The 18,482-nt window shown below is 36.3% G+C and overlaps 1 protein-coding gene across 3 annotated transcripts; it reads left to right on the top strand.

Annotated features, from left to right (window-relative positions):
• Positions 1–248: 248 nt before the first annotated feature.
• Positions 249–18,350, top strand: Bchs (WD repeat and FYVE domain containing 3 bchs). Of its 3 annotated transcripts, none has more exons than XM_070672656.1 (47): positions 249–353; positions 1,372–1,608; positions 1,748–1,993; positions 2,062–2,220; positions 2,322–2,514; positions 2,586–2,772; positions 2,837–3,018; positions 3,109–3,460; positions 3,546–3,667; positions 3,745–4,028; positions 4,109–4,375; positions 4,458–4,748; positions 4,829–5,199; positions 5,270–5,559; positions 5,720–5,935; positions 6,003–6,175; positions 6,248–6,476; positions 6,553–6,689; positions 6,792–6,975; positions 7,064–7,335; positions 7,434–7,663; positions 7,740–7,907; positions 7,993–8,201; positions 8,346–8,521; positions 8,645–8,793; positions 8,875–9,073; positions 9,199–9,556; positions 9,626–9,830; positions 10,160–10,580; positions 10,712–10,921; positions 11,090–11,278; positions 11,388–11,681; positions 11,772–12,007; positions 12,089–12,344; positions 12,453–12,664; positions 12,734–12,866; positions 12,942–13,095; positions 13,187–13,421; positions 13,503–13,726; positions 13,802–14,055; positions 14,250–14,477; positions 14,575–14,766; positions 14,861–15,032; positions 15,185–15,431; positions 15,528–15,782; positions 15,853–16,050; positions 16,133–18,350. In XM_070672656.1, the coding sequence occupies exons 2-47, from the start codon at positions 1,384–1,386 to the stop codon at positions 16,248–16,250; spliced, it is 10,302 nt and encodes a 3,433-aa protein (XP_070528757.1). In that variant the 5' UTR covers positions 249–353; positions 1,372–1,383; the 3' UTR covers positions 16,251–18,350. The 3 variants fall into 3 exon arrangements, with proteins under 3 accessions (XP_070528757.1, XP_070528758.1, XP_070528756.1); XM_070672657.1 differs by having other exon boundaries at positions 345–364; XM_070672655.1 differs by lacking the exon at positions 249–353 and adding an exon at positions 552–940.
• The last annotated feature ends 132 nt before the right edge of the window (positions 18,351–18,482 follow it).

Genomic DNA, 18,482 nt, shown 5'->3' with positions numbered 1-18,482 from the left:
AAAAACTTTTAGTTCATAAAAAAATTATTATTATTTTATAATTAGTGATATTTTCCCCAGATTCTGAAACTGCCTGTCGATAATCCAAGATCCAGAGACTTCTCTTATCCCTTCACTCGAATGAGTTCCTTTAAAACTCGACCTTTAAAAATTTGCTCTCTTCCCTTCCCCCACTTTGGGGGGGGGGGAGGGAATCGTCGCGTGGCCGCTTATCGACGTATCGCGTTGGGCCGGAGCGAACTGTCAAATGCGAGGGGAAGATGGCCGCTGCCGCTGAAATATTAAAGTCTCCCGCCGTGAGAATCGAGGCTTCTCGCCAACAGAAAATGTAGGAGTTTCTCCGGAGTCGGCAGGCGCGTGCCAGGTAACAGACGATTGCGTGCCCGGCGACGCACGTTGCGCGTCAACGCGATCATCCCGCGGCGGTGACGTACGTGGGCGGATTCGCCACGGACACGACGTGCGCAAGGTACGCGTGCGTGTACGTGTCAACTGCGAGCGTGTGCGCGTGTGTATCGCGCCGCGGTGTGACATATCTCGTCGGTTTGACGTCTCGAGAAGTGGAGGAGAGAGAAAGAGACAGAGAGAGAGAGAGAGAAAGAGTGACAGAGCGGACGTAAATATTGAGCCGGATGCTCGCCGTTGATCCGTGTGCGCTGACCGCCGATCGGCTGTCACACGCTCGATTCGCGACGCCGGGGATCGACCGCCGATGCCGTGTCCGCGTCTCACGCTGAGCGCGGTAGTGGTACCGTGCCATTTTCGACCAGCCGCCGCCACTTCATGCTGCCCGCCGCGACGTTGACAGCCGCCGCGACGACGGACGCACGAGCGCGTTCGCTGACAACATCGTCATGCACTGCGGCCGCGTGCACGAGATGCGTCTTTCGCCCATACGTGCGGCCTCCTGCTGAAAGCCTGAATTGCTAAAATCGCGATTGTACGTATGTTTCCCAACTCCGTGTACGTGTACGCGCGCCTGTGTGCGCGCCTCATTTTGCGTCGTTCCTTTCGAACACGTTGACATTTTCGTCAATTCGTTAAAATAGCTCGTTCGTATCGATCACCATCCCTATTGATCAGCTGTGACCAGAAAGTTGAGCTCCGTGTCCTTTCTATTTTCTAATTTCTGCGGAATGCCTCCTTTTTTTTTTTTTTTTTTTTTTTTTACCTCTTTTATTTTCACATACGTGTCGAGTTAAAAACGACTCTTCGCCTGTTTTAGATTGCCGTTGTCGTTCTTTCCCGCGGATCAATATTAACGTGTAACAATGCCAGAGGTTCTTTCTGGCACAGCTAAAAAAATACATTGCACCGTGAGATATGGGAACCGTGCAAGAAGAATCAATGCCTTTCTATCTTCCTTTTCAGCAAGTCTCAAGTATGAACATAATGCGCAAATTACGAGGGGGTACCAGCGTCGGAGGTATGGGCTCGAGTGGTACCGGTGGTCTGGACGACTGTGCCGGTGGCACGAATCCTCAGCACACCGCTCTAGGTCTTATGCACCTCAAGAAATTGTTCTCCGAGTACACTCATCCACCACATCCTCTGTCTGACACTGAACGTGATGACAAATTGTACAACATGTTGCCATTATTTTGCAAGGTAGAGCAAAAAATGTATTTTATTAATGTAAAACGTTTCCGTGCAAAGTGGTGTGCCGCAAAGTGTCGCACATTTTTTTTTTTTTTTTCCCCACCTCATCGCCGCTGTAATTTTAAAGAAACCGTTTTTTCTTCGCCAGGTATTTGGCTCTAGTCCATCAGGAGACATGAACGAAAAGTTCTGGGATATTTTGGCGTTCACGCAACAAGTATCGAGACTGATGGTGTCCGAAATCAGGAGGAGAGCGAGCAACCAGAGCACCGAGACTGCGAGCTGTGCCATTGTAAAGTTTCTAGAGATTGAGAATAGCGAGGAGTCGAGTAATGGCTGGATGCTGCTGTCCGCACTGAATCTATTAGCGGCGGGTGACACTTCTCTGATACAAGTAATTAGAATTCTCCCGGGTGATTGTCGATTTCCAATTCTTTGTCTGCAGCGTTAAATTCGTTTCAGGCAATGACTGCTGCTTCAGTTCCATCAACTCTGGTGAAATGTTTATACCTGTTTTTCGATTTGCCCGAGATGAACGAAGAAGACGCTGACATTACAGATTCAAATAGCGAATTTACTCCTAGGGAGCGTAGAATACTGCTACAAAAAATATTTGTTCAGGTGACAAGAATTTTTTTTTTTTTTTTTTTAATAATAGTTGTATATATTCCTGAAGGATTAATTATATTCGAAATATTAATTTGTTTTATTATAATTTACAGTTATTGGTGAGATTATGTAGCCACCCTTATCCTGCAGAAGAACTCGCTCGTAAAGACGATCTTACCTTATTGTTCTCAGCAATAACCAGTTGGTGTCCACAGTACAATATTATGTGGCGTAAAAGTGCCGCCGAAGTCTTGATGACGCTATCTCGACATGGTCTTACACAGAATGTAGTAGCCTATATTCATAGTAAGTTCAATACTTTACTGTATCTGTAAGTTTAAGATTAAATCTAATTAAGGTATTGATTTACCTTGCAGATAAAGGATGCATAGCACTCTGTATCGATAATATGCAACGTGTACCTGAGCTGGCACCATTAGAAGTTGTAGAGATGTTTGTAACAGTGTTCTGTTTTCTAAAAGATTCCAGTGAAGTTTCTCAGACGTTATTAGATGATTTTCGTGCTTGTCAAGGCTATATCTTTCTATCTGAATTTTTGTTAAAGTAAGTAAGCGTCAATTGTGAGATATGAAATACTTGTAATGATGCAATTAAAAAAATTTTATAGACATGCACCGTCAAGGCTAGAGCAAGATAGCAGAGCGGAAGCACAAGATGCTATCCGAAATTTGGTATTAATGTTAGCATCTTTAACAATGTGTGGTCATACGGAATTAAAACCAAGTCAAGCTAGTATGGGATCTTTGTTTCAAATGCTTGGATTTACTTTGCCACAGCCAAGTAATAGAGGTAATTTTTCAAATAAAATGCTTATAAGGCAATCGTTTATGTGGTGTATATTTATGTGATGTATATTTTGTCATTTTATTACGTTTCTAGGAGGAAGTGTTCGAAATATTCAAGCGTTCCAAGTACTGCAATCTGTATTCGTGAAATCGAATTCGCCACTTCTGTGTTGTACTATATTAGATGCGATATCTAGCGTGTATCACAGCGACAATGCAAATTATTTTATTCTTGAAGGACAGAATACTCTATCTCAATTTGCAGAGAAAATCCATTTGAAAAATCCAGAGATACAAGAGAAATTTTTTCAGTTATTGGAATTTATTGTTTTCCAACTTAATTTTGTACCGTGCAAAGAGCTCATATCTCTTTCCATTTTATTGAAAACTAACAATTCAGTTTCTTGCAGTATTATGTGTATGGAAACTCTTCTTAATATACTAAGGTAACGTACTAAAAATAACTTAAAAAAATTTTATTTTAAAACGCTTTTAAATATTAACGTTTTAAATAAATACGCTTTTTTTCAGACATAACACTATATTTAAAGATGTTTATAGAGAAGTTGGTATGCTAGAGGTTTTTGTGACGTGTCTTCATCGATATGCAACGTTACTTAAAGATAAACAAGCTGCAGTTGATCAAGGATTAGGTAATTTTCGTTAAAGATGTAATTGTATAAGTGAATTCGTGGTTTGTAAGAGTTTCAAAAATTCGATATGATTTTAGAATATACGATATGCCCCGAGGATGAACGGTTGGGTGCCTTAGTAATGGAGGCTTTAACAACGTTATTAGCAAGTAACGTTCAAAACGCAAATGTTTTTAGAGAATGTGGAGGCGCGCGCTGCGCTCATAATCTAGTGCCCTATGTAGATTGCCGGTATCAGGCACTTGGTATTGTGAGAGAATTGATACTCAGTGCAGGTGGTGATGATGATATGGCAACATTATTAGGAGTTATGCATTCGGCACCTCCTAATGCTTTGATTTTGAAAACTCATATACTAAAAGTAAATTTAATATTAAATTTAATATTATAATCTTCTTACTACGTTTTCCTAGATTTATTAACGATTTGATTATTTTTCAGTCTCTATTAGCCTGTTTGCGCGAATCACATAGGACTAGAACAGTTTTTCGGAAAGTTGGTGGCTTTGTTTACGTAATGTCGGTTCTGGTATCTTTGGAGAGTCAATTAGGACCACAAAGATCAGAGAAAAATGAACCTTGCAACGATATTATACAAAGAACTATGCAGGACGAAAGCCAATTACTAACATTGCTACATGTAGTATTTCATACTATAAGCACAGCAATGCGATTTGAACCAGCAAATGCAAAATTCTTCCACCACGAGGTATAAATTTAAAACATTGTGATAATTGTACTATTAATAGTCTGCTATTCTTATTATATAAAATATAATATTGATTTTGCAGATTTGCCAATCGAGTCTGTGCGACACTTTACGTCTTCTTGGATGTTTCTCGACGCAGACGAAAATCACAGAGATGGATATGATACCAACCATGAATTATCATAATATACTGATTTCAATATTTACTGGAAGTATATTGGAACCAGTATTTCCAGATAATATGCCAAAGACGTTAGGATACGCGTGCCTGTTGTTGCGTTTGCTTTACGACGTGGCGCTCGATTCCTTTGACAAACCAAATTTAGCTAACGTAGGAATAAGATCTCCAAGTCATAAACAAAATAGCATGGAGGTATATATATATTTTTTTTTTTATTAAAGTGCTACTAATTTTTTTCTTTCAAAAATCATAAATATGATTGTGTGTTTCAGCAAAAAACATTTGACTCTCCTATAAGCGGCAAAAGATGCATTATAAATTCACTAAATCTAAGTCCACCTGCACCTGAACCTATTGTAGTTCATCCTGGTATAGTGGTGGGAATGCTTCATCTGCTTCCGTCTATATCTGAACCATCCAATTCGCAAATGGCACTAGCGTTACAATTGTACGTGGCAGAGATTATCAAGAGTTTAGTAAGATCAGAAAGAAATCAGCAAGTAATGTGTGAAGCTGGTATGGCTGGTGAACTGCTGTTAGTAGGTAGAATTGCCTTGCAGGATGAAACACATCCGCTTCATCAACCTTTACAGTACATCATAGAGAGACTTGCTGCGCAATCGCTTGAACCGAGAGATTTGAGGTATGAGTGAGAGGAATTATTATTGAATTATCATCGTTTAATTGTAATTTAATTTTTTTTTTTTTTTTAGAGAATTTCTACGTTTGGGTGATCCGTTATGTTGTATTTCACTGGATGATATCGAGCCGAATAAATTTAGAGGTGGACCAGTTCCTTTAACGCGAATCAAGACATTAGTGTCGATGACGACGCCCAAGGATTTCAGAGCTCATGGTTCATGCACTTTACCACCTTTTGTAGAGCTGGACATGAGTGCCGAGGGATTTGCGTGTTTGTATTTACCAAGTGTTGCGCCGCAAAGTACTACACCTCCTACAGTTGTCTCCGCGGACAATAGTGTACTGGGAGGAATTGGATCAGGTAAATAATGTATTATTAATTATCTTTAATCAACTCTCGTCGGTAAAGCGAACGATGCTATTTTATTTCCTGCCATCGATTTTTCAAGATATTCAAGTTTTTTTTAATTTTGAAAATTTTATATTAATTGCTATTTTTATAAAACAAAAATTTATTTTAGGCGATAGATTATTTCCACCACAGACCGGCTTAACATATAGTACATGGATATGTGTTGACAAGTTTAGTGATCCTAGAACTGATCCCCATTGCGTGAGGTTACTTACCTTAGTGCGCACCCCGCAATCGGCAAGAGATTTAATCTGCTTGACTGCAGTTCTTAGTGCTAGAGATAAGGCTATTATTGTTTCTACTCAAGAGACACCAATTCCACAAAGTAAATATATCATGAAAGTATGTATTATTGAACTCATGTAACACTATGCAAATTAATGTACATTTAGATATAGGTGAATGGGAACCTGAAGGAACAGGTGAATGTGGCGCCAGAGTATGGTGTCCCGATTTACTTCACGAAGGACAATGGCACCACATAGCTATCGTTCTAAACCGCGCGGTTCTGAAAAATTCAAGCTTCTCATTATATTTGGATGGTCAACATATCCATAGTCAAAAGGTAATTATCATTAAAAACGAAGTGGCAAGACAAAGGTTTTTTAAATCACACACGTAATGTATCTGTTTTTAGCTTCATTATATCACGCAAGTTCCTGGAGGTGGGGCAGCTAACTTAACTGTGGCTTCACCGGTTTACGGTTACATTGGCACACCGCCTTGTTGGCGCAGATATTCTAGATTGACATGGAAACAAGGGCCATGCCATTTGGTAGAGGAAGTATTTAATTCTCAAAATATTGCCACTTTGTTCAGACTGGGGCCGCATTATATGGGAAGCTTACAAGCACCACAATTAAGTGGTAATGAGATAAACACAATTATTCTTTAAAATAAAATTTTGTAAGTAATAAATATTAATAACATATGTTATTGCAGGCCCCGAACTTTTAGCACCTCTTGTAGCCGAAGAAAAGGTCGTATTTGGATTGAATGCGAAAGCCATGTCGCAATTAACTTTAGCAAAAATTAGAAAAGTTTACAGTCGAGCAGATAATAAATCTATCGCCAAACAAGTATAAATGCTTTAATTATATTTGAATATTAAATATAATTAAAAAAAAGGAGGGGGAAAATAAATTACACGTATTAATATATCTGATTATTTTGTGTAACAGCTTGGCATGTCATCCCATGAAAATGCTACACCTATTAGAGTCCTTCATAACTCCGCGGGACACCTCAGTGGTCCAGCCAGAGCATTAGGTGGAGTAGTCGTTGGTTATCTTGGCGTTCGTGTATTTAGTCCTAAGCCAGTAGCTACTATGATCGATAATGTAGGAGGATGTTCAGTGTTATTAGGTATGATTGAGAATTAAATAGAAAGCTATTTTTATCTTTAATATTATAATGTAACAAGACTAAAGACGAATTTAAATCTGTTTAAAAGGTTTAATAGCTATGGCCCAAGATGTAGAATCTTTGTATGCGGCTGTAAAGGCATTAGTATGTGTAGTAAGATCCAACCAAGCAGCCCAACAAGAAATGGATCGTAGAAGGGGATATCAGACTCTTGCAATGTTGTTACGAAGAAAATGCCCTCTTCTAAATAGCCATATACTTCATCTAACGTTCAGTCTTGTAGGAACAGTTGACAGCGGCAGAGAAACTAGTGCAATTCCTAATGTTACAGCGTTTCAAGATCTCTTATGTGATTTGCAAGTAAGTTTAGGAAAGTTTATAATTTTATTTCAAATTATCTAATTTCTGTCGAGTAAGCGTACATTAAGCAGTAATTTACTTTATTATTTTAATTTCAGGTTTGGCACGAAGCACCTGGAGAACTGCTGAGATCTCTTCTTGAACATTTGTACGAGTTGATAGCAGAATCAAGCGAAAAAAGAACTAATTTGCGATTAATGAGAGATTTACAATTAGTACATAAATTATTACACATTTTAAGTGACGTAAAACTAAGTAGCACTAGACAGATTCTTCTGGCGCTTCTAAGTATATTATTGAGTCAACCACGACAAGCTGACTTACTATGGTAGATAGTTCTTTCATTCATATCTATATAACTATTGTTATGTTATTTATATTCATACAATTCATATTTTATACAGGTTTGGACAATTCATTGTGGCAACCTTACCGCTATGTTCTGAAAAACATCTAATCCTTAGAGAAGGAGAAGGAACTAAGGACGGAGAAGGAGAAAGTATACTTTTACGTAATCGTTGTTTACAGCTTTTACATTCATTGTTGTTTAACGGAATCAAGGTTAATGTAAAGTAAGAAATTTTGTTAATATTTTCTGTTATTATTATCAGCATGCTAAATACGTTCGATGATACAAATTTAAATTTATTTTTACAGTATGTGTGAAGAAGTAGCTAAAGTTTTGGGCCTAGATTGGGTGCTACTGTTCCTTCAGTCTGGTCTTCATAGTACTACAGTTGTTTGGGGGTTACGTATACTTGTAGCGATATGTTCTGTGCAATCAATTCTACAAAAGTTCAAAGAAGGCACGAGCAATGGTGGTTGGCTGCGGCATACTGATCACAATAAGATGGCACTAGCACTTGGTATTAAATAGCAATAAGTATATAATTATTTAGACACATAAGCATTTTAATAAATAAAATATAAAAAATTATTATAGATTAAATTTAAATGATCTATAAAATCCAAAATAATTTCAATTTAATAATACTGCATAATTATAATAGGTTGTCATCAGCAAATGTCAACTGGTGAAATCAAACCATCTGGACTTCACGTACCAGGATTTCAGCATTTGGGCTGGTTGCTTCCGCAACATATCGATCTTGTTCCGGAGCTTTATTTTCTTTTCATTGCTCTCATGATGGGACAGCCTGTGAAATTGTTACCTACCGATTCAAAGGTAAAAATATAGTTAATTTTATCTTTTTATTAAATCTACATTTTTGCGAAGCGGTAAGCTTCCTCTAAAGTTAACGTTTATCAAAATTATAATACTAATTATGTATATACGATTATGCGACAGCTCGATTTGGATAATGTTTGGAATTTTATGTTTGGAGTCCCGGCAAACCACACACTATCGTCTTTTGCTAGTAGAATTAATCTTTGTCCCGAAGCAATGGTCACATTACTAGCTATGGTGCGGACTATGTTGAACAGTCATTCAAACAAGTGAGTTATTATAAGACATCATTAATTTATTATAATAAAATTGTATCGTAATTATATCGTAATAAATTTTTCCTTCCACAGCCCGGAAATATTACCAGCATGGTTAAACGATTATCCTGTGACAATAATACAATTCCTGTTCTTCCTTTACCGCAATTTCACCGACTTCATGCAAGTCTTTATGTCTGCGGAAGTTTTAGGTGCCTTAGCTGGAACCTTGTTTCCGAAACCCACAAGTTCTAGTCAGGATAGTAGCGGTGCCAGTACTCCAGCCGACGAGGTAATTAAGTTAATTCAAAACAATGCTTTTTTCAAAGTGTTTGCTATATTCGTTAAACCGAGGAGTATCTTTAGATTTAATTTAGAATTAAAAATATTAATATTGACGTTAAATAATTATTGCAGCAAGAACCAGTATTAGTAAGATCGCCGTCGAAAGATGTTGGGCTGACAAATCACCCGGCGAAGAAGTTCATAATGGACTTTTTTAAAGTTATCGTTGTTGACTCGCTCTCATTGCCAGTAACGACAAAGTCGCCGGCGATAGACCTTGTCCTAGAAGCATGGCCGGAACATGCATCGACAGGACAGCAAATGCGTTATCAGACCGAAGTATTGTCTATATTAATGGAACATTTATTAGCCGCGGATGTACTAATAGGAGAACAAGCTGCGTTACCTGTCGTTCCCGGTGGATCAGCCAATAATATAACCAATAATGTTTGCTACGTGGCAGCCAGAATAGTTGATAAATTATGGCAAGGTAATAGCTTAGTTCACCCGTTGCATGGATTAATAAAAAAAAACATTAAATATGATTTTTCTTAAATAGGTGCTCTGACAAAAGATCCGCATGAAGTATTCGATTTTATTGTAAAACTAATTGGACAAGCGAAAAGACGACCCGGTGCTGTTAGTATGGAAGGCCTTCATCACTGCCTGAATAGAACAATTTTATTCTTACTGTCACGTGCGACTGATTCTATTGCCGATCAAATGGCGGTATTAGAGGCATTACATAAACTTACTACTCATAGGTATGTATACCGAAGAGCAGATATAGCGTTTTCTGCGGCTAGCGTACGTAACCCTGTGCGGCGGAGGCAAGGAATGAGAGAACGGAGAGAAATCGGTCATCGGCAATCCGGCCGGCGCGGTACATACATGCGGCGCATGTGAAACTCGACGTACACGACTCTAAAGTCACGTTCGCTAGTTGTCGTCGACGCAGCAAACGCCGTTTCTGCCTTCCAGCGTACAAATTACAAAAATTTATGCACGTTTATATACTTATCACTATATAATATACTAATATTTTTGTTAAAAATTATAAAAAAAAGTTAAAAAAAAAATTATTTTTCTGCAGATTATTAGTTTTTGGTGCTGGCAATCACGAATTAGAATTTATCGGTTGTTTAACGTATTGCCTGTTACAACTGACAGCTGATATAAAGATCATGTTGGATACTAACATGAAAACCACGTGGCACGTAAACCCACAAGTGGAATCTAGCGATGACAGACTAATGTCTCATCAAGGGCACAATTTAATGGCCGTAGCGGCAACAAGAGTCTGGGAGGAGTTGTATGTATGTAAGAAACCTGCAATAGAGGAAGTTTTCAAAGTAACTCTATCACCGCCTGTGGGGAACGAGCGGGCACCAGAATTACCGGTCGTGAGAGAACAAGTTCACGAAGCTGCGTCGAAACTTTGGCTGAATTACGTAGTTTCGGAAAGACGAGCTTCATACAGAGTTCCCTGGGAACTCCACAATCAAATTCAGTCGGTATGTTAAAACTTTTGTTAAAATTTTACGCCCGTGGGTGTTATTCGTATTATCACTTGTAAAAGTAAAATTACACTACATGTGTATTTAGTGATAAGTAATATAGTTTGAGTATATTTAAAAAATTTCAGAAAATCCAAAAGGTGACAGGAGGATTGACAAGATTGGCGAGTCGAACGAAAGTGCGAAAAGAAGAGTCTGTGCGCGTACGGCTTAGATTACATCAAAATACCGTTGCTCAGTGGACAGAACAACACGTCGCCTTAGTCAGAGAACTTGCTGCAGTAAGACGTTTGCAGCATCAGCAAACTAATCTGCACACTCAACGTTATGTATATCAAGTAAGAATATCTGCATAAAAAAATTAATTTATTTAATAATTCGTCTTTTTGTCGAGAAATAAAATTAATTTATTTTATTGCAAGAGATCTTACGTTAAAAAAAAAAAAAAATATATATATATATATATATATATAAATATTAAAAATATACTTTTTATTTATTCGTAGGAATGGCTGCAAACCGAAACGGAATTGACCAGAGAACGCGGTCTTTGGGGACCTCCAACACCTACTGTACTGGACAAATGGATGTTGGATATGACCGAAGGTCCGTGTAGAATGCGTAAGAAGATGATGAAGAATGAACTTTTCTACATACATTATCCATATCGGCCTGAATTAGAGCATCCTGATAATGTAAGTTATATTTTTTTTACAAAGATAAATCGTGAAATTATGTCGAAACTTTGACATAAGCATCGACATATATTCGTAATCATAATGCATTGATCTGTATTACCTGTAGAAACAACTAAAGTACAAAGTAGCGACAAGCATGGATAGCAAAGAATACTATCTGAAACAACTCGGCAATTCATCGGGAATGTTTGAACGCGAACGAGACCCCGTTATAGACGATACACCGTTAAACGTTAATGAAACTTCTACTGAGAGTGAGCCGCCGATGGTTCCGTGCACCCTGGAACGCCACGCCAGCGAGCCAGACGAAGCACCCGAGGATAATGAACAGGAAGAAGAAAACAATCAAACTGTTCCTGATAATCAAACGTTGATACGTCTATTAGAAGAACATGAAAAGGTTTTTATTTATTTATTTATTTTTTTTTTTTTTGACTTTTATGAAATTACTCTAACAATGTCTCTTCTAATATCATTATTCATATTTCAGATAAGTCATATGTTCAGATGCGCGCGAATACAAGGCCTGGACACGACCGAGGGTCTTCTTTTATTCGGAAAAGAACATTTCTATGTAATCGATGGATTCACATTGTTGAAATCTAGAGAGATAAGAGATATAGAAAGTCTACCCGACGCGTATGAACCGATCTTACCATCGCCGGGATCTCCCAGAAGATCTAGAGCAATGAGACAGTGTTCTAAATTTAATTACGAAGACATCAGGTATTCTTGAAATAAAATTGTTTTGTATGTTACGAATATTAGTTTAGATCACCATTATAAATGTCTACATAATGTCTACAGGGAAGTACATAAGAGACGATACTTATTACAACCCATAGCGTTGGAAGTATTCAGCGGAGATGGTAGAAACTATTTATTAGCATTTCCGCGAAAAGTGAGAAACAAGGTTTATCAAAGATTCATGACGTTCGCTACTGCGATCGCCGACAGTGCTCAGCAGTCTGTAGCTGGCCAAAGGCGAACAGCAAATGTCGAGCAAGCTACTGGCTTACTCTCGAATCTTATAGGAGAAACTTCGGTTACTCAGAGATGGGTGGTTAGTATTATTACATTAATTACAGTTACAACTATGGAAAGCAAACGGAATGAATGATGGAGCTTATACTTCTTAAGTTAAATTTGTCTATTTTTTTTTTTCTCATAGAGAGGAGAAATATCCAATTTCCAATACCTGATGCATCTAAATACTCTGGCGGGTCGTAGCTACAACGATCTTATGCAGTATCCGATATTTCCGTGGATTTTAGCCGATTATGATAGCGAGGAACTCGATCTTATGGATTCATCGACGTTCAGAGATTTTGGCAAACCTATGGGCGCACAAAGTCCCGAACGACTATTACAATTTAAGAAAAGGTATAAATGCAATGTGACATATACATAATATTTTTAAAAGACATATTTTTAAAATAATTTTTTTTATAGATATAAAGAATGGGATGATCCGCATGGAGAGACTCCTCCTTATCATTATGGTACACATTATTCATCAGCAATGATAGTATGTTCTTATCTAGTGAGAATGGAACCATTCACGCAACACTTTCTCAGATTACAGGTTTGTACATATTGTCAGAATTTTTTCTACGACTTTAATTTGTTTACGAATTCAATAATTATAATTTGTTTGCAGGGTGGGCATTTTGATTTGGCCGATAGGATGTTCAATAGTGTAAAAGAAGCGTGGTTGTCCGCTTCTAAACATAACATGGCCGACGTAAAAGAACTTATCCCGGAATTTTTTTATCTCCCAGAATTTCTAGTTAATTCAAATCATTTTGATTTAGGTAAATACTTTATCGAATACTGTATATTACTTAAATTTTCTTGCACGTAATCACATACGCATTTTTTATTAAAAACAAATTTTTTTTTTAGGTTCTAAACAAAGCGGTGTTCAACTTGGGGATATTGTTCTTCCACCCTGGGCGAAGCAAGATCCTCGCGAATTTATTCGTGTACACAGACTCGCATTGGAATGCGATTACGTGTCGCAGCATCTTCATCAGTGGATTGATCTGATATTTGGATGCAAACAGAATGGTCCGGCGGCAGTCGAAGCCGTCAATGTATTTCATCATCTGTTCTACGAAGGCAACGTTGATATCTACAAGTCAGTTTATATAAATAATTCTGTTTGTTATAATTTTCAGATTTATCTATAATAAGCTTTTTAATTCTATCTCGATTTTAGCATCGATGATCCGCTGAAAAAGAACGCTACTATTGGCTTCATTAATAATTTCGGTCAGATACCTAAGCAATTATTCAAGAAGCCACATCCGGCGAAGAAAATGACGCAGAGAACGAGCGTTATAGATCCCGGACCTATTACTCCTGGATTAAGTATCACTACGTCTGATAAGTTGTTCTTCCATAATCTCGATAATTTGAAACCGTCGCTGCAACCTATTAAAGGTTCATATCTCTATTTATTCTCTATTAATAACGTTATACATTTTTAAACACGTAATTTATTACCTTCTTTTATAGAATTAAAGGGTCCCGTTGGACAGATTTTGCATGTCGACAAAGCGGTGTTAGCGGTAGAACAAAACAAGACTCTTATTCCACCGTCCTACAATAAATATGTAGCATGGGGATTCGCTGATCATTCTCTCAGAATAGGAAACTACGACAGCGACAAAGCGATTTTCGTCGGCGAGGCTATGATGCAAAGCAGTGGGGAAATAGTGACGTGCGTTTGTCCGTCTTCCAAGTTGATAATTACTGCTGGCACCAGCTCCGTAAGTTTTTTAACCACGAAAAAAAAAAAAGAGAACATTGTTTTAAAGTAAGAAATTTAAAACAGTTTCTTATACGAGAGAGAGAGAGGGGAGAAAAAAAAAAAAAAACCAGCGAATTGCTTGGTCTCATTTTAGTGAACTATAGTATCTGTAACTGGTGGATTTATATAAATGTGTAAATGGTATGTTCGCAGGTCGTCACTGTTTGGGAATACGCCAAGCGACAACTTTCTATAAAACAGTGTTTGTACGGACATACTGATGCAGTTACATGCTTGTCATCGAGTCCCGCATACAACGTTATCGTATCTGGATCGCGAGATGGTACGGCGATTATATGGGATTTATCTCGATGCTTATTTGTACGTCAACTCAGAGGTCACGCAGGACCAGTGGCTGCAGTAGCCATAAATGAATTAACGGTAATTATGTTAATGGTGTATAAATGTGTAATTAGTAGAAATGTGGAACAAAACGTTGTATTAAAAAAAAAAAAAAAAAAAAAAAAAAATGTTGCAGGGAGACATTGCTACCTGCGCAGCTACATGGTTACACGTGTGGAGTATTAACGGAGAAGAACTGGCGAGCGTTAATACTTGCGTCGGTCGAGCCGACAGAATGCAACAAATATTGTGTGTTGCTTTCAGTCAAACTCACGAATGGGATTCCCAAAATGTTATTATGACCGGCTCTACTGATGGCGTTGCTCGTGTAAAGATATATTTTTATTCCTTCAAAAAATATTTTAATACAAAATTTTTATGAAATTTACTTGCCAATATTTTATTATACAATTTGTTTACAGATGTGGTCAATGGATTACGTGCAAGTACCTGCGGAAGAAGAAAAACCCGAAGAAATAACGACTGCTAAAGAAAGAAACGAGAAGCAAAACATTGAAGATAACCAACCAACTGAAACGAAGAAAAGAGTTCAAGAATTAGTTAAACAAATGAGCATATCTGCTGAAGGATCAGGTAAGTAATATCGCAGATATTTTAATTAATGCATTGACAAATTTAAACTTAATTTTTTTAAGTTTAACTAAAAGAAACCATGCGCGCGTCATTACATTCAGGACGGTGGATTATCGCGGTGATTTTTTTACGATTTTTGTCTTTGTTTTAAGGTGCACTTATGAAAAGTGGCTCTGAGAGTAGTCTCTCTGAAACAGAAAATACTAAAGAAGCTTCCCGGCTTCACGAGGAGAAGGAAGAGTGTTCCGATAACGAATCCAGTAATGGTTCAAGTAATAAACCTTCGCCTCAGAATAATCATGCGTCATTGGTTGTGTTGCGTAGGAAAAGTCGCGGAAACCCGATGTTTAGGAAAAGCGAAGGCGGTGGACGTGCCGATAGTGAGGGAACGCAAACCAGGTAATTAACAGTTACCATTATAACTTACAGTTATAAATTTTATAAAAATCCTATTAAATAATCGTAGAGTATTATTTATTCCGTTATATTTCACAGTGAATCTACCAGCAATCCCGGAGATTCTGAAGGAGCATTGAGAACTAGTAAAAGCGATACTAGTTTAACCGATAGTTTCGTTATGGTCACTGAAGCTGACACGAAACCGCGAAAAATCAATCCACAAAATATCCTACGAGACGGTTTCAAATGGCAAAGACAATTAGTATTCCGCAGTAAATTAACAATGCATACTGCCTATGATCGTAAAGATAATGCCGAACCAGCATCAATCACAGCTCTAGCAGTATCGAGGTATTTATAACACACGTTATGTTGATTTATTATTTATGCGACAATGCTGAATACATTGTTTAACTAATAGGGATCACAGAACGGTGTATGTGGGCGATACTCGTGGCAGAGTATTTTCCTGGAGCGTGTGCGAGCAACCTGGGCGCACGGTCGCCGATCATTGGTTGAAAGACGAAGGAGCAGACTCTTGCGCTGGTTGCGGCGTTCGGTTCAATTTATATGAAAGAAGGCACCATTGCCGCAATTGTGGACAAGTATTCTGCTCGAGGTAAGTTTTAGAGATTGTAGCTGTTTCAAGAAAATTGATTTTGATACGCTGCATACTTAGCTGAGTTAATTACTTTACACAGATGCAGCAGATTCGAGTCCAAAATATCCAGGCTCGGTATCCTAAAGCCGGTTAGAGTTTGTCAGGGCTGTTATTCGTCATTACGGTCTCAGAGTAACTCCACCGAGAGTAATACTTAATGTGACAGCACGAAGTCTTATATAAATCGTTAATTGTATGGAAACCTTTTAGCGGGTTGTAAATACTTAAATGTACCTATCAATCTTTCAGTTGAAATTCTGTATATGAACAAATCATGAGATATCTTATTCTTTCTCGTGTGCGAGCTGAACGCGATTTTCTTTTTTTTATTTTAGGCTAATTTATGCAGTTATGATTTTATTTATATCTGCATAAGCAAAGATTGTTGTAATTTTTTTTCTTTGCGACATTTCCATCATTAATCGATCATAATGAGTAACAAGGTATGATTATTATAAATTAAGTGCTAGGTTGTACATTCCTGTTGATTGTTTTAAGTCAAATGAGTAAGATAATAACATGTGAAAGACACAAAAGAACAATTTTTTAGATTAATGACTTTATATATATATTTCTTTTTACTACTGACAGGTCTATATAAAATTCATGCATATTAATTTTACTCTGTCTACTCTTGTTTTGAATCCAATTATATTATAAATCGAATGAAAAAATGTGTTATCTTTAAAATCTCCATTGAGAGAAATAATATTATTTAAAATGTACTTTCCAAAATTTTTTTAATTTTTACATATATTTAACAATATTGCATTAATTTTGCAAAATAATAACAGTATGCTATTTTTAGTCATCGTATAATTCGTTACTTTTATTATCATTTATTGATCATGATGAATATATATTATTTATGTAAAAAATTTAATCTACATTAAGTACATGATATATTTCATGATATATCTGTGATTTTCACTTTTTTAAAATAATTTATACAAGTATTAATTAATTAATTAATTATTATATCAATACTTAATAATTTAAGTTATATATGAACTTTATGTGTTAATGTCAAATTTAAAAGTATTAAAACTTTTTCATTTATTATGTATATTAATAAGAAAAAAAAAGTTTACGATTGTTTTCTTATAAAAATATTTATTTTATTTTTTTCTAGATTTTTGCTTATTTTATGTATTTATTTATATCTTGTTTTTATTATGTCTTGCAATTTTTAAAAAGATTGGAAAGTATTTCTTTTTGATGTAATTATACAATCATTGTTTTCATACAATGTATACGTTTGACTTTTCTATCGCGTATATAATATATACATATAATCGCTATTTAAGAACTGTATTACGATTTGACGGAAAAAAGGAAAATAAATAAATATATATATATATATATATATATATATATATATATATATATATATATATATATATATATATATATTATACAATGTACTCCTAATCTTTTATCCAAAGATATAGAAATTATAACTTCGTAATAGACAATACCTTATCTATGTAACATGTTATTAATTATAAGCAACTTAAACACAAAATCATAGATAATTCGCAGTGACATAAATGTGAAATACAAATGATTGTGGTTTACAAATTAATGTGCCGTGAAACTATTATATACGTGAAACTATTTGTGGGATTGATTTCCAAGCAGAATTTAGAGACCCCCATGTATAAGAAATTTATAATGTTCACCACATTCAATGGTTATAAATATGGATACTTTCCCAAGAGTTTGAGTTTCTTACACAAAGGCGCATTAACGCGAGAGACGTTTGAAGAATTTTACAAATTTCGAAGTCGATTTTACGATCAATTGTGAAATTTATATTACCAATCGACTTTACTCTATTTGTATTCCCTAATGCTACACCTTCACTTCCGTAAAAAGCACAAATTTTATAGAGAATGAAAAAGAATGTTGAAGTTAACGATACAATTCAGATGCAAGCGAGGAATGTATTTCGACTGGATTTTTTTCTTTTTTTACGTTTCTCTACGTTAATAAACATGTAAACTGAGGTATTATAAGCACAACATTGTCAAGAATTCTTTGAGTGAGTGTACAGAAAAGATAAAAAGATCGAAGGCAATACATATGATGATACGCAGGATTAACAGGTATACTTATTGCAGTCACCGTATCACCATGCGTAAAAAAAAAAAATTTGTTAATTGTACACATAAGTTTGAATTATGCATTGTCAATTATTAATATTTTTCTTTGTATTTGGATTAAAAAAAAAAAAAAAAATTTAGTAAAACTTTTAACGAGGCTGTTACGAAACAGAAATTGGACGAAATATGCGTGATTTGATAATATATATTTTCGTAAAAGTAGCTGAGAGAAGAAACGTAGATTATTCTTTGGGGAGTTTATCGAGCCAATATTCATTATTTTTA

The sequence above is a fragment of the Cardiocondyla obscurior genome, linkage group LG26 (genome assembly GCF_019399895.1).
Source record: "Cardiocondyla obscurior isolate alpha-2009 linkage group LG26, Cobs3.1, whole genome shotgun sequence".
Classification (NCBI taxonomy): domain Eukaryota; kingdom Metazoa; phylum Arthropoda; class Insecta; order Hymenoptera; family Formicidae; genus Cardiocondyla; species Cardiocondyla obscurior.
Note: the sequence above shows the minus strand (reverse complement) of the source record. Positions and strands in the feature narration are given on the sequence as shown.

Bases quoted from the DNA above. Each gene is read 5' to 3' on its own strand.
- Bchs (XM_070672656.1), top strand. From the start codon at position 1,384: ATGAACATAATGCGCAAATTACGAGGGGGTACCAGCGTCGGAGGTATG. The intron at 1,609-1,747 runs GTAGAGCAAAAA...TTTCTTCGCCAG, and splicing joins TGTTGCCATTATTTTGCAAG to GTATTTGGCTCTAGTCCATC. The intron at 2,221-2,321 runs GTGACAAGAATT...TATAATTTACAG, and splicing joins TACAAAAAATATTTGTTCAG to TTATTGGTGAGATTATGTAG.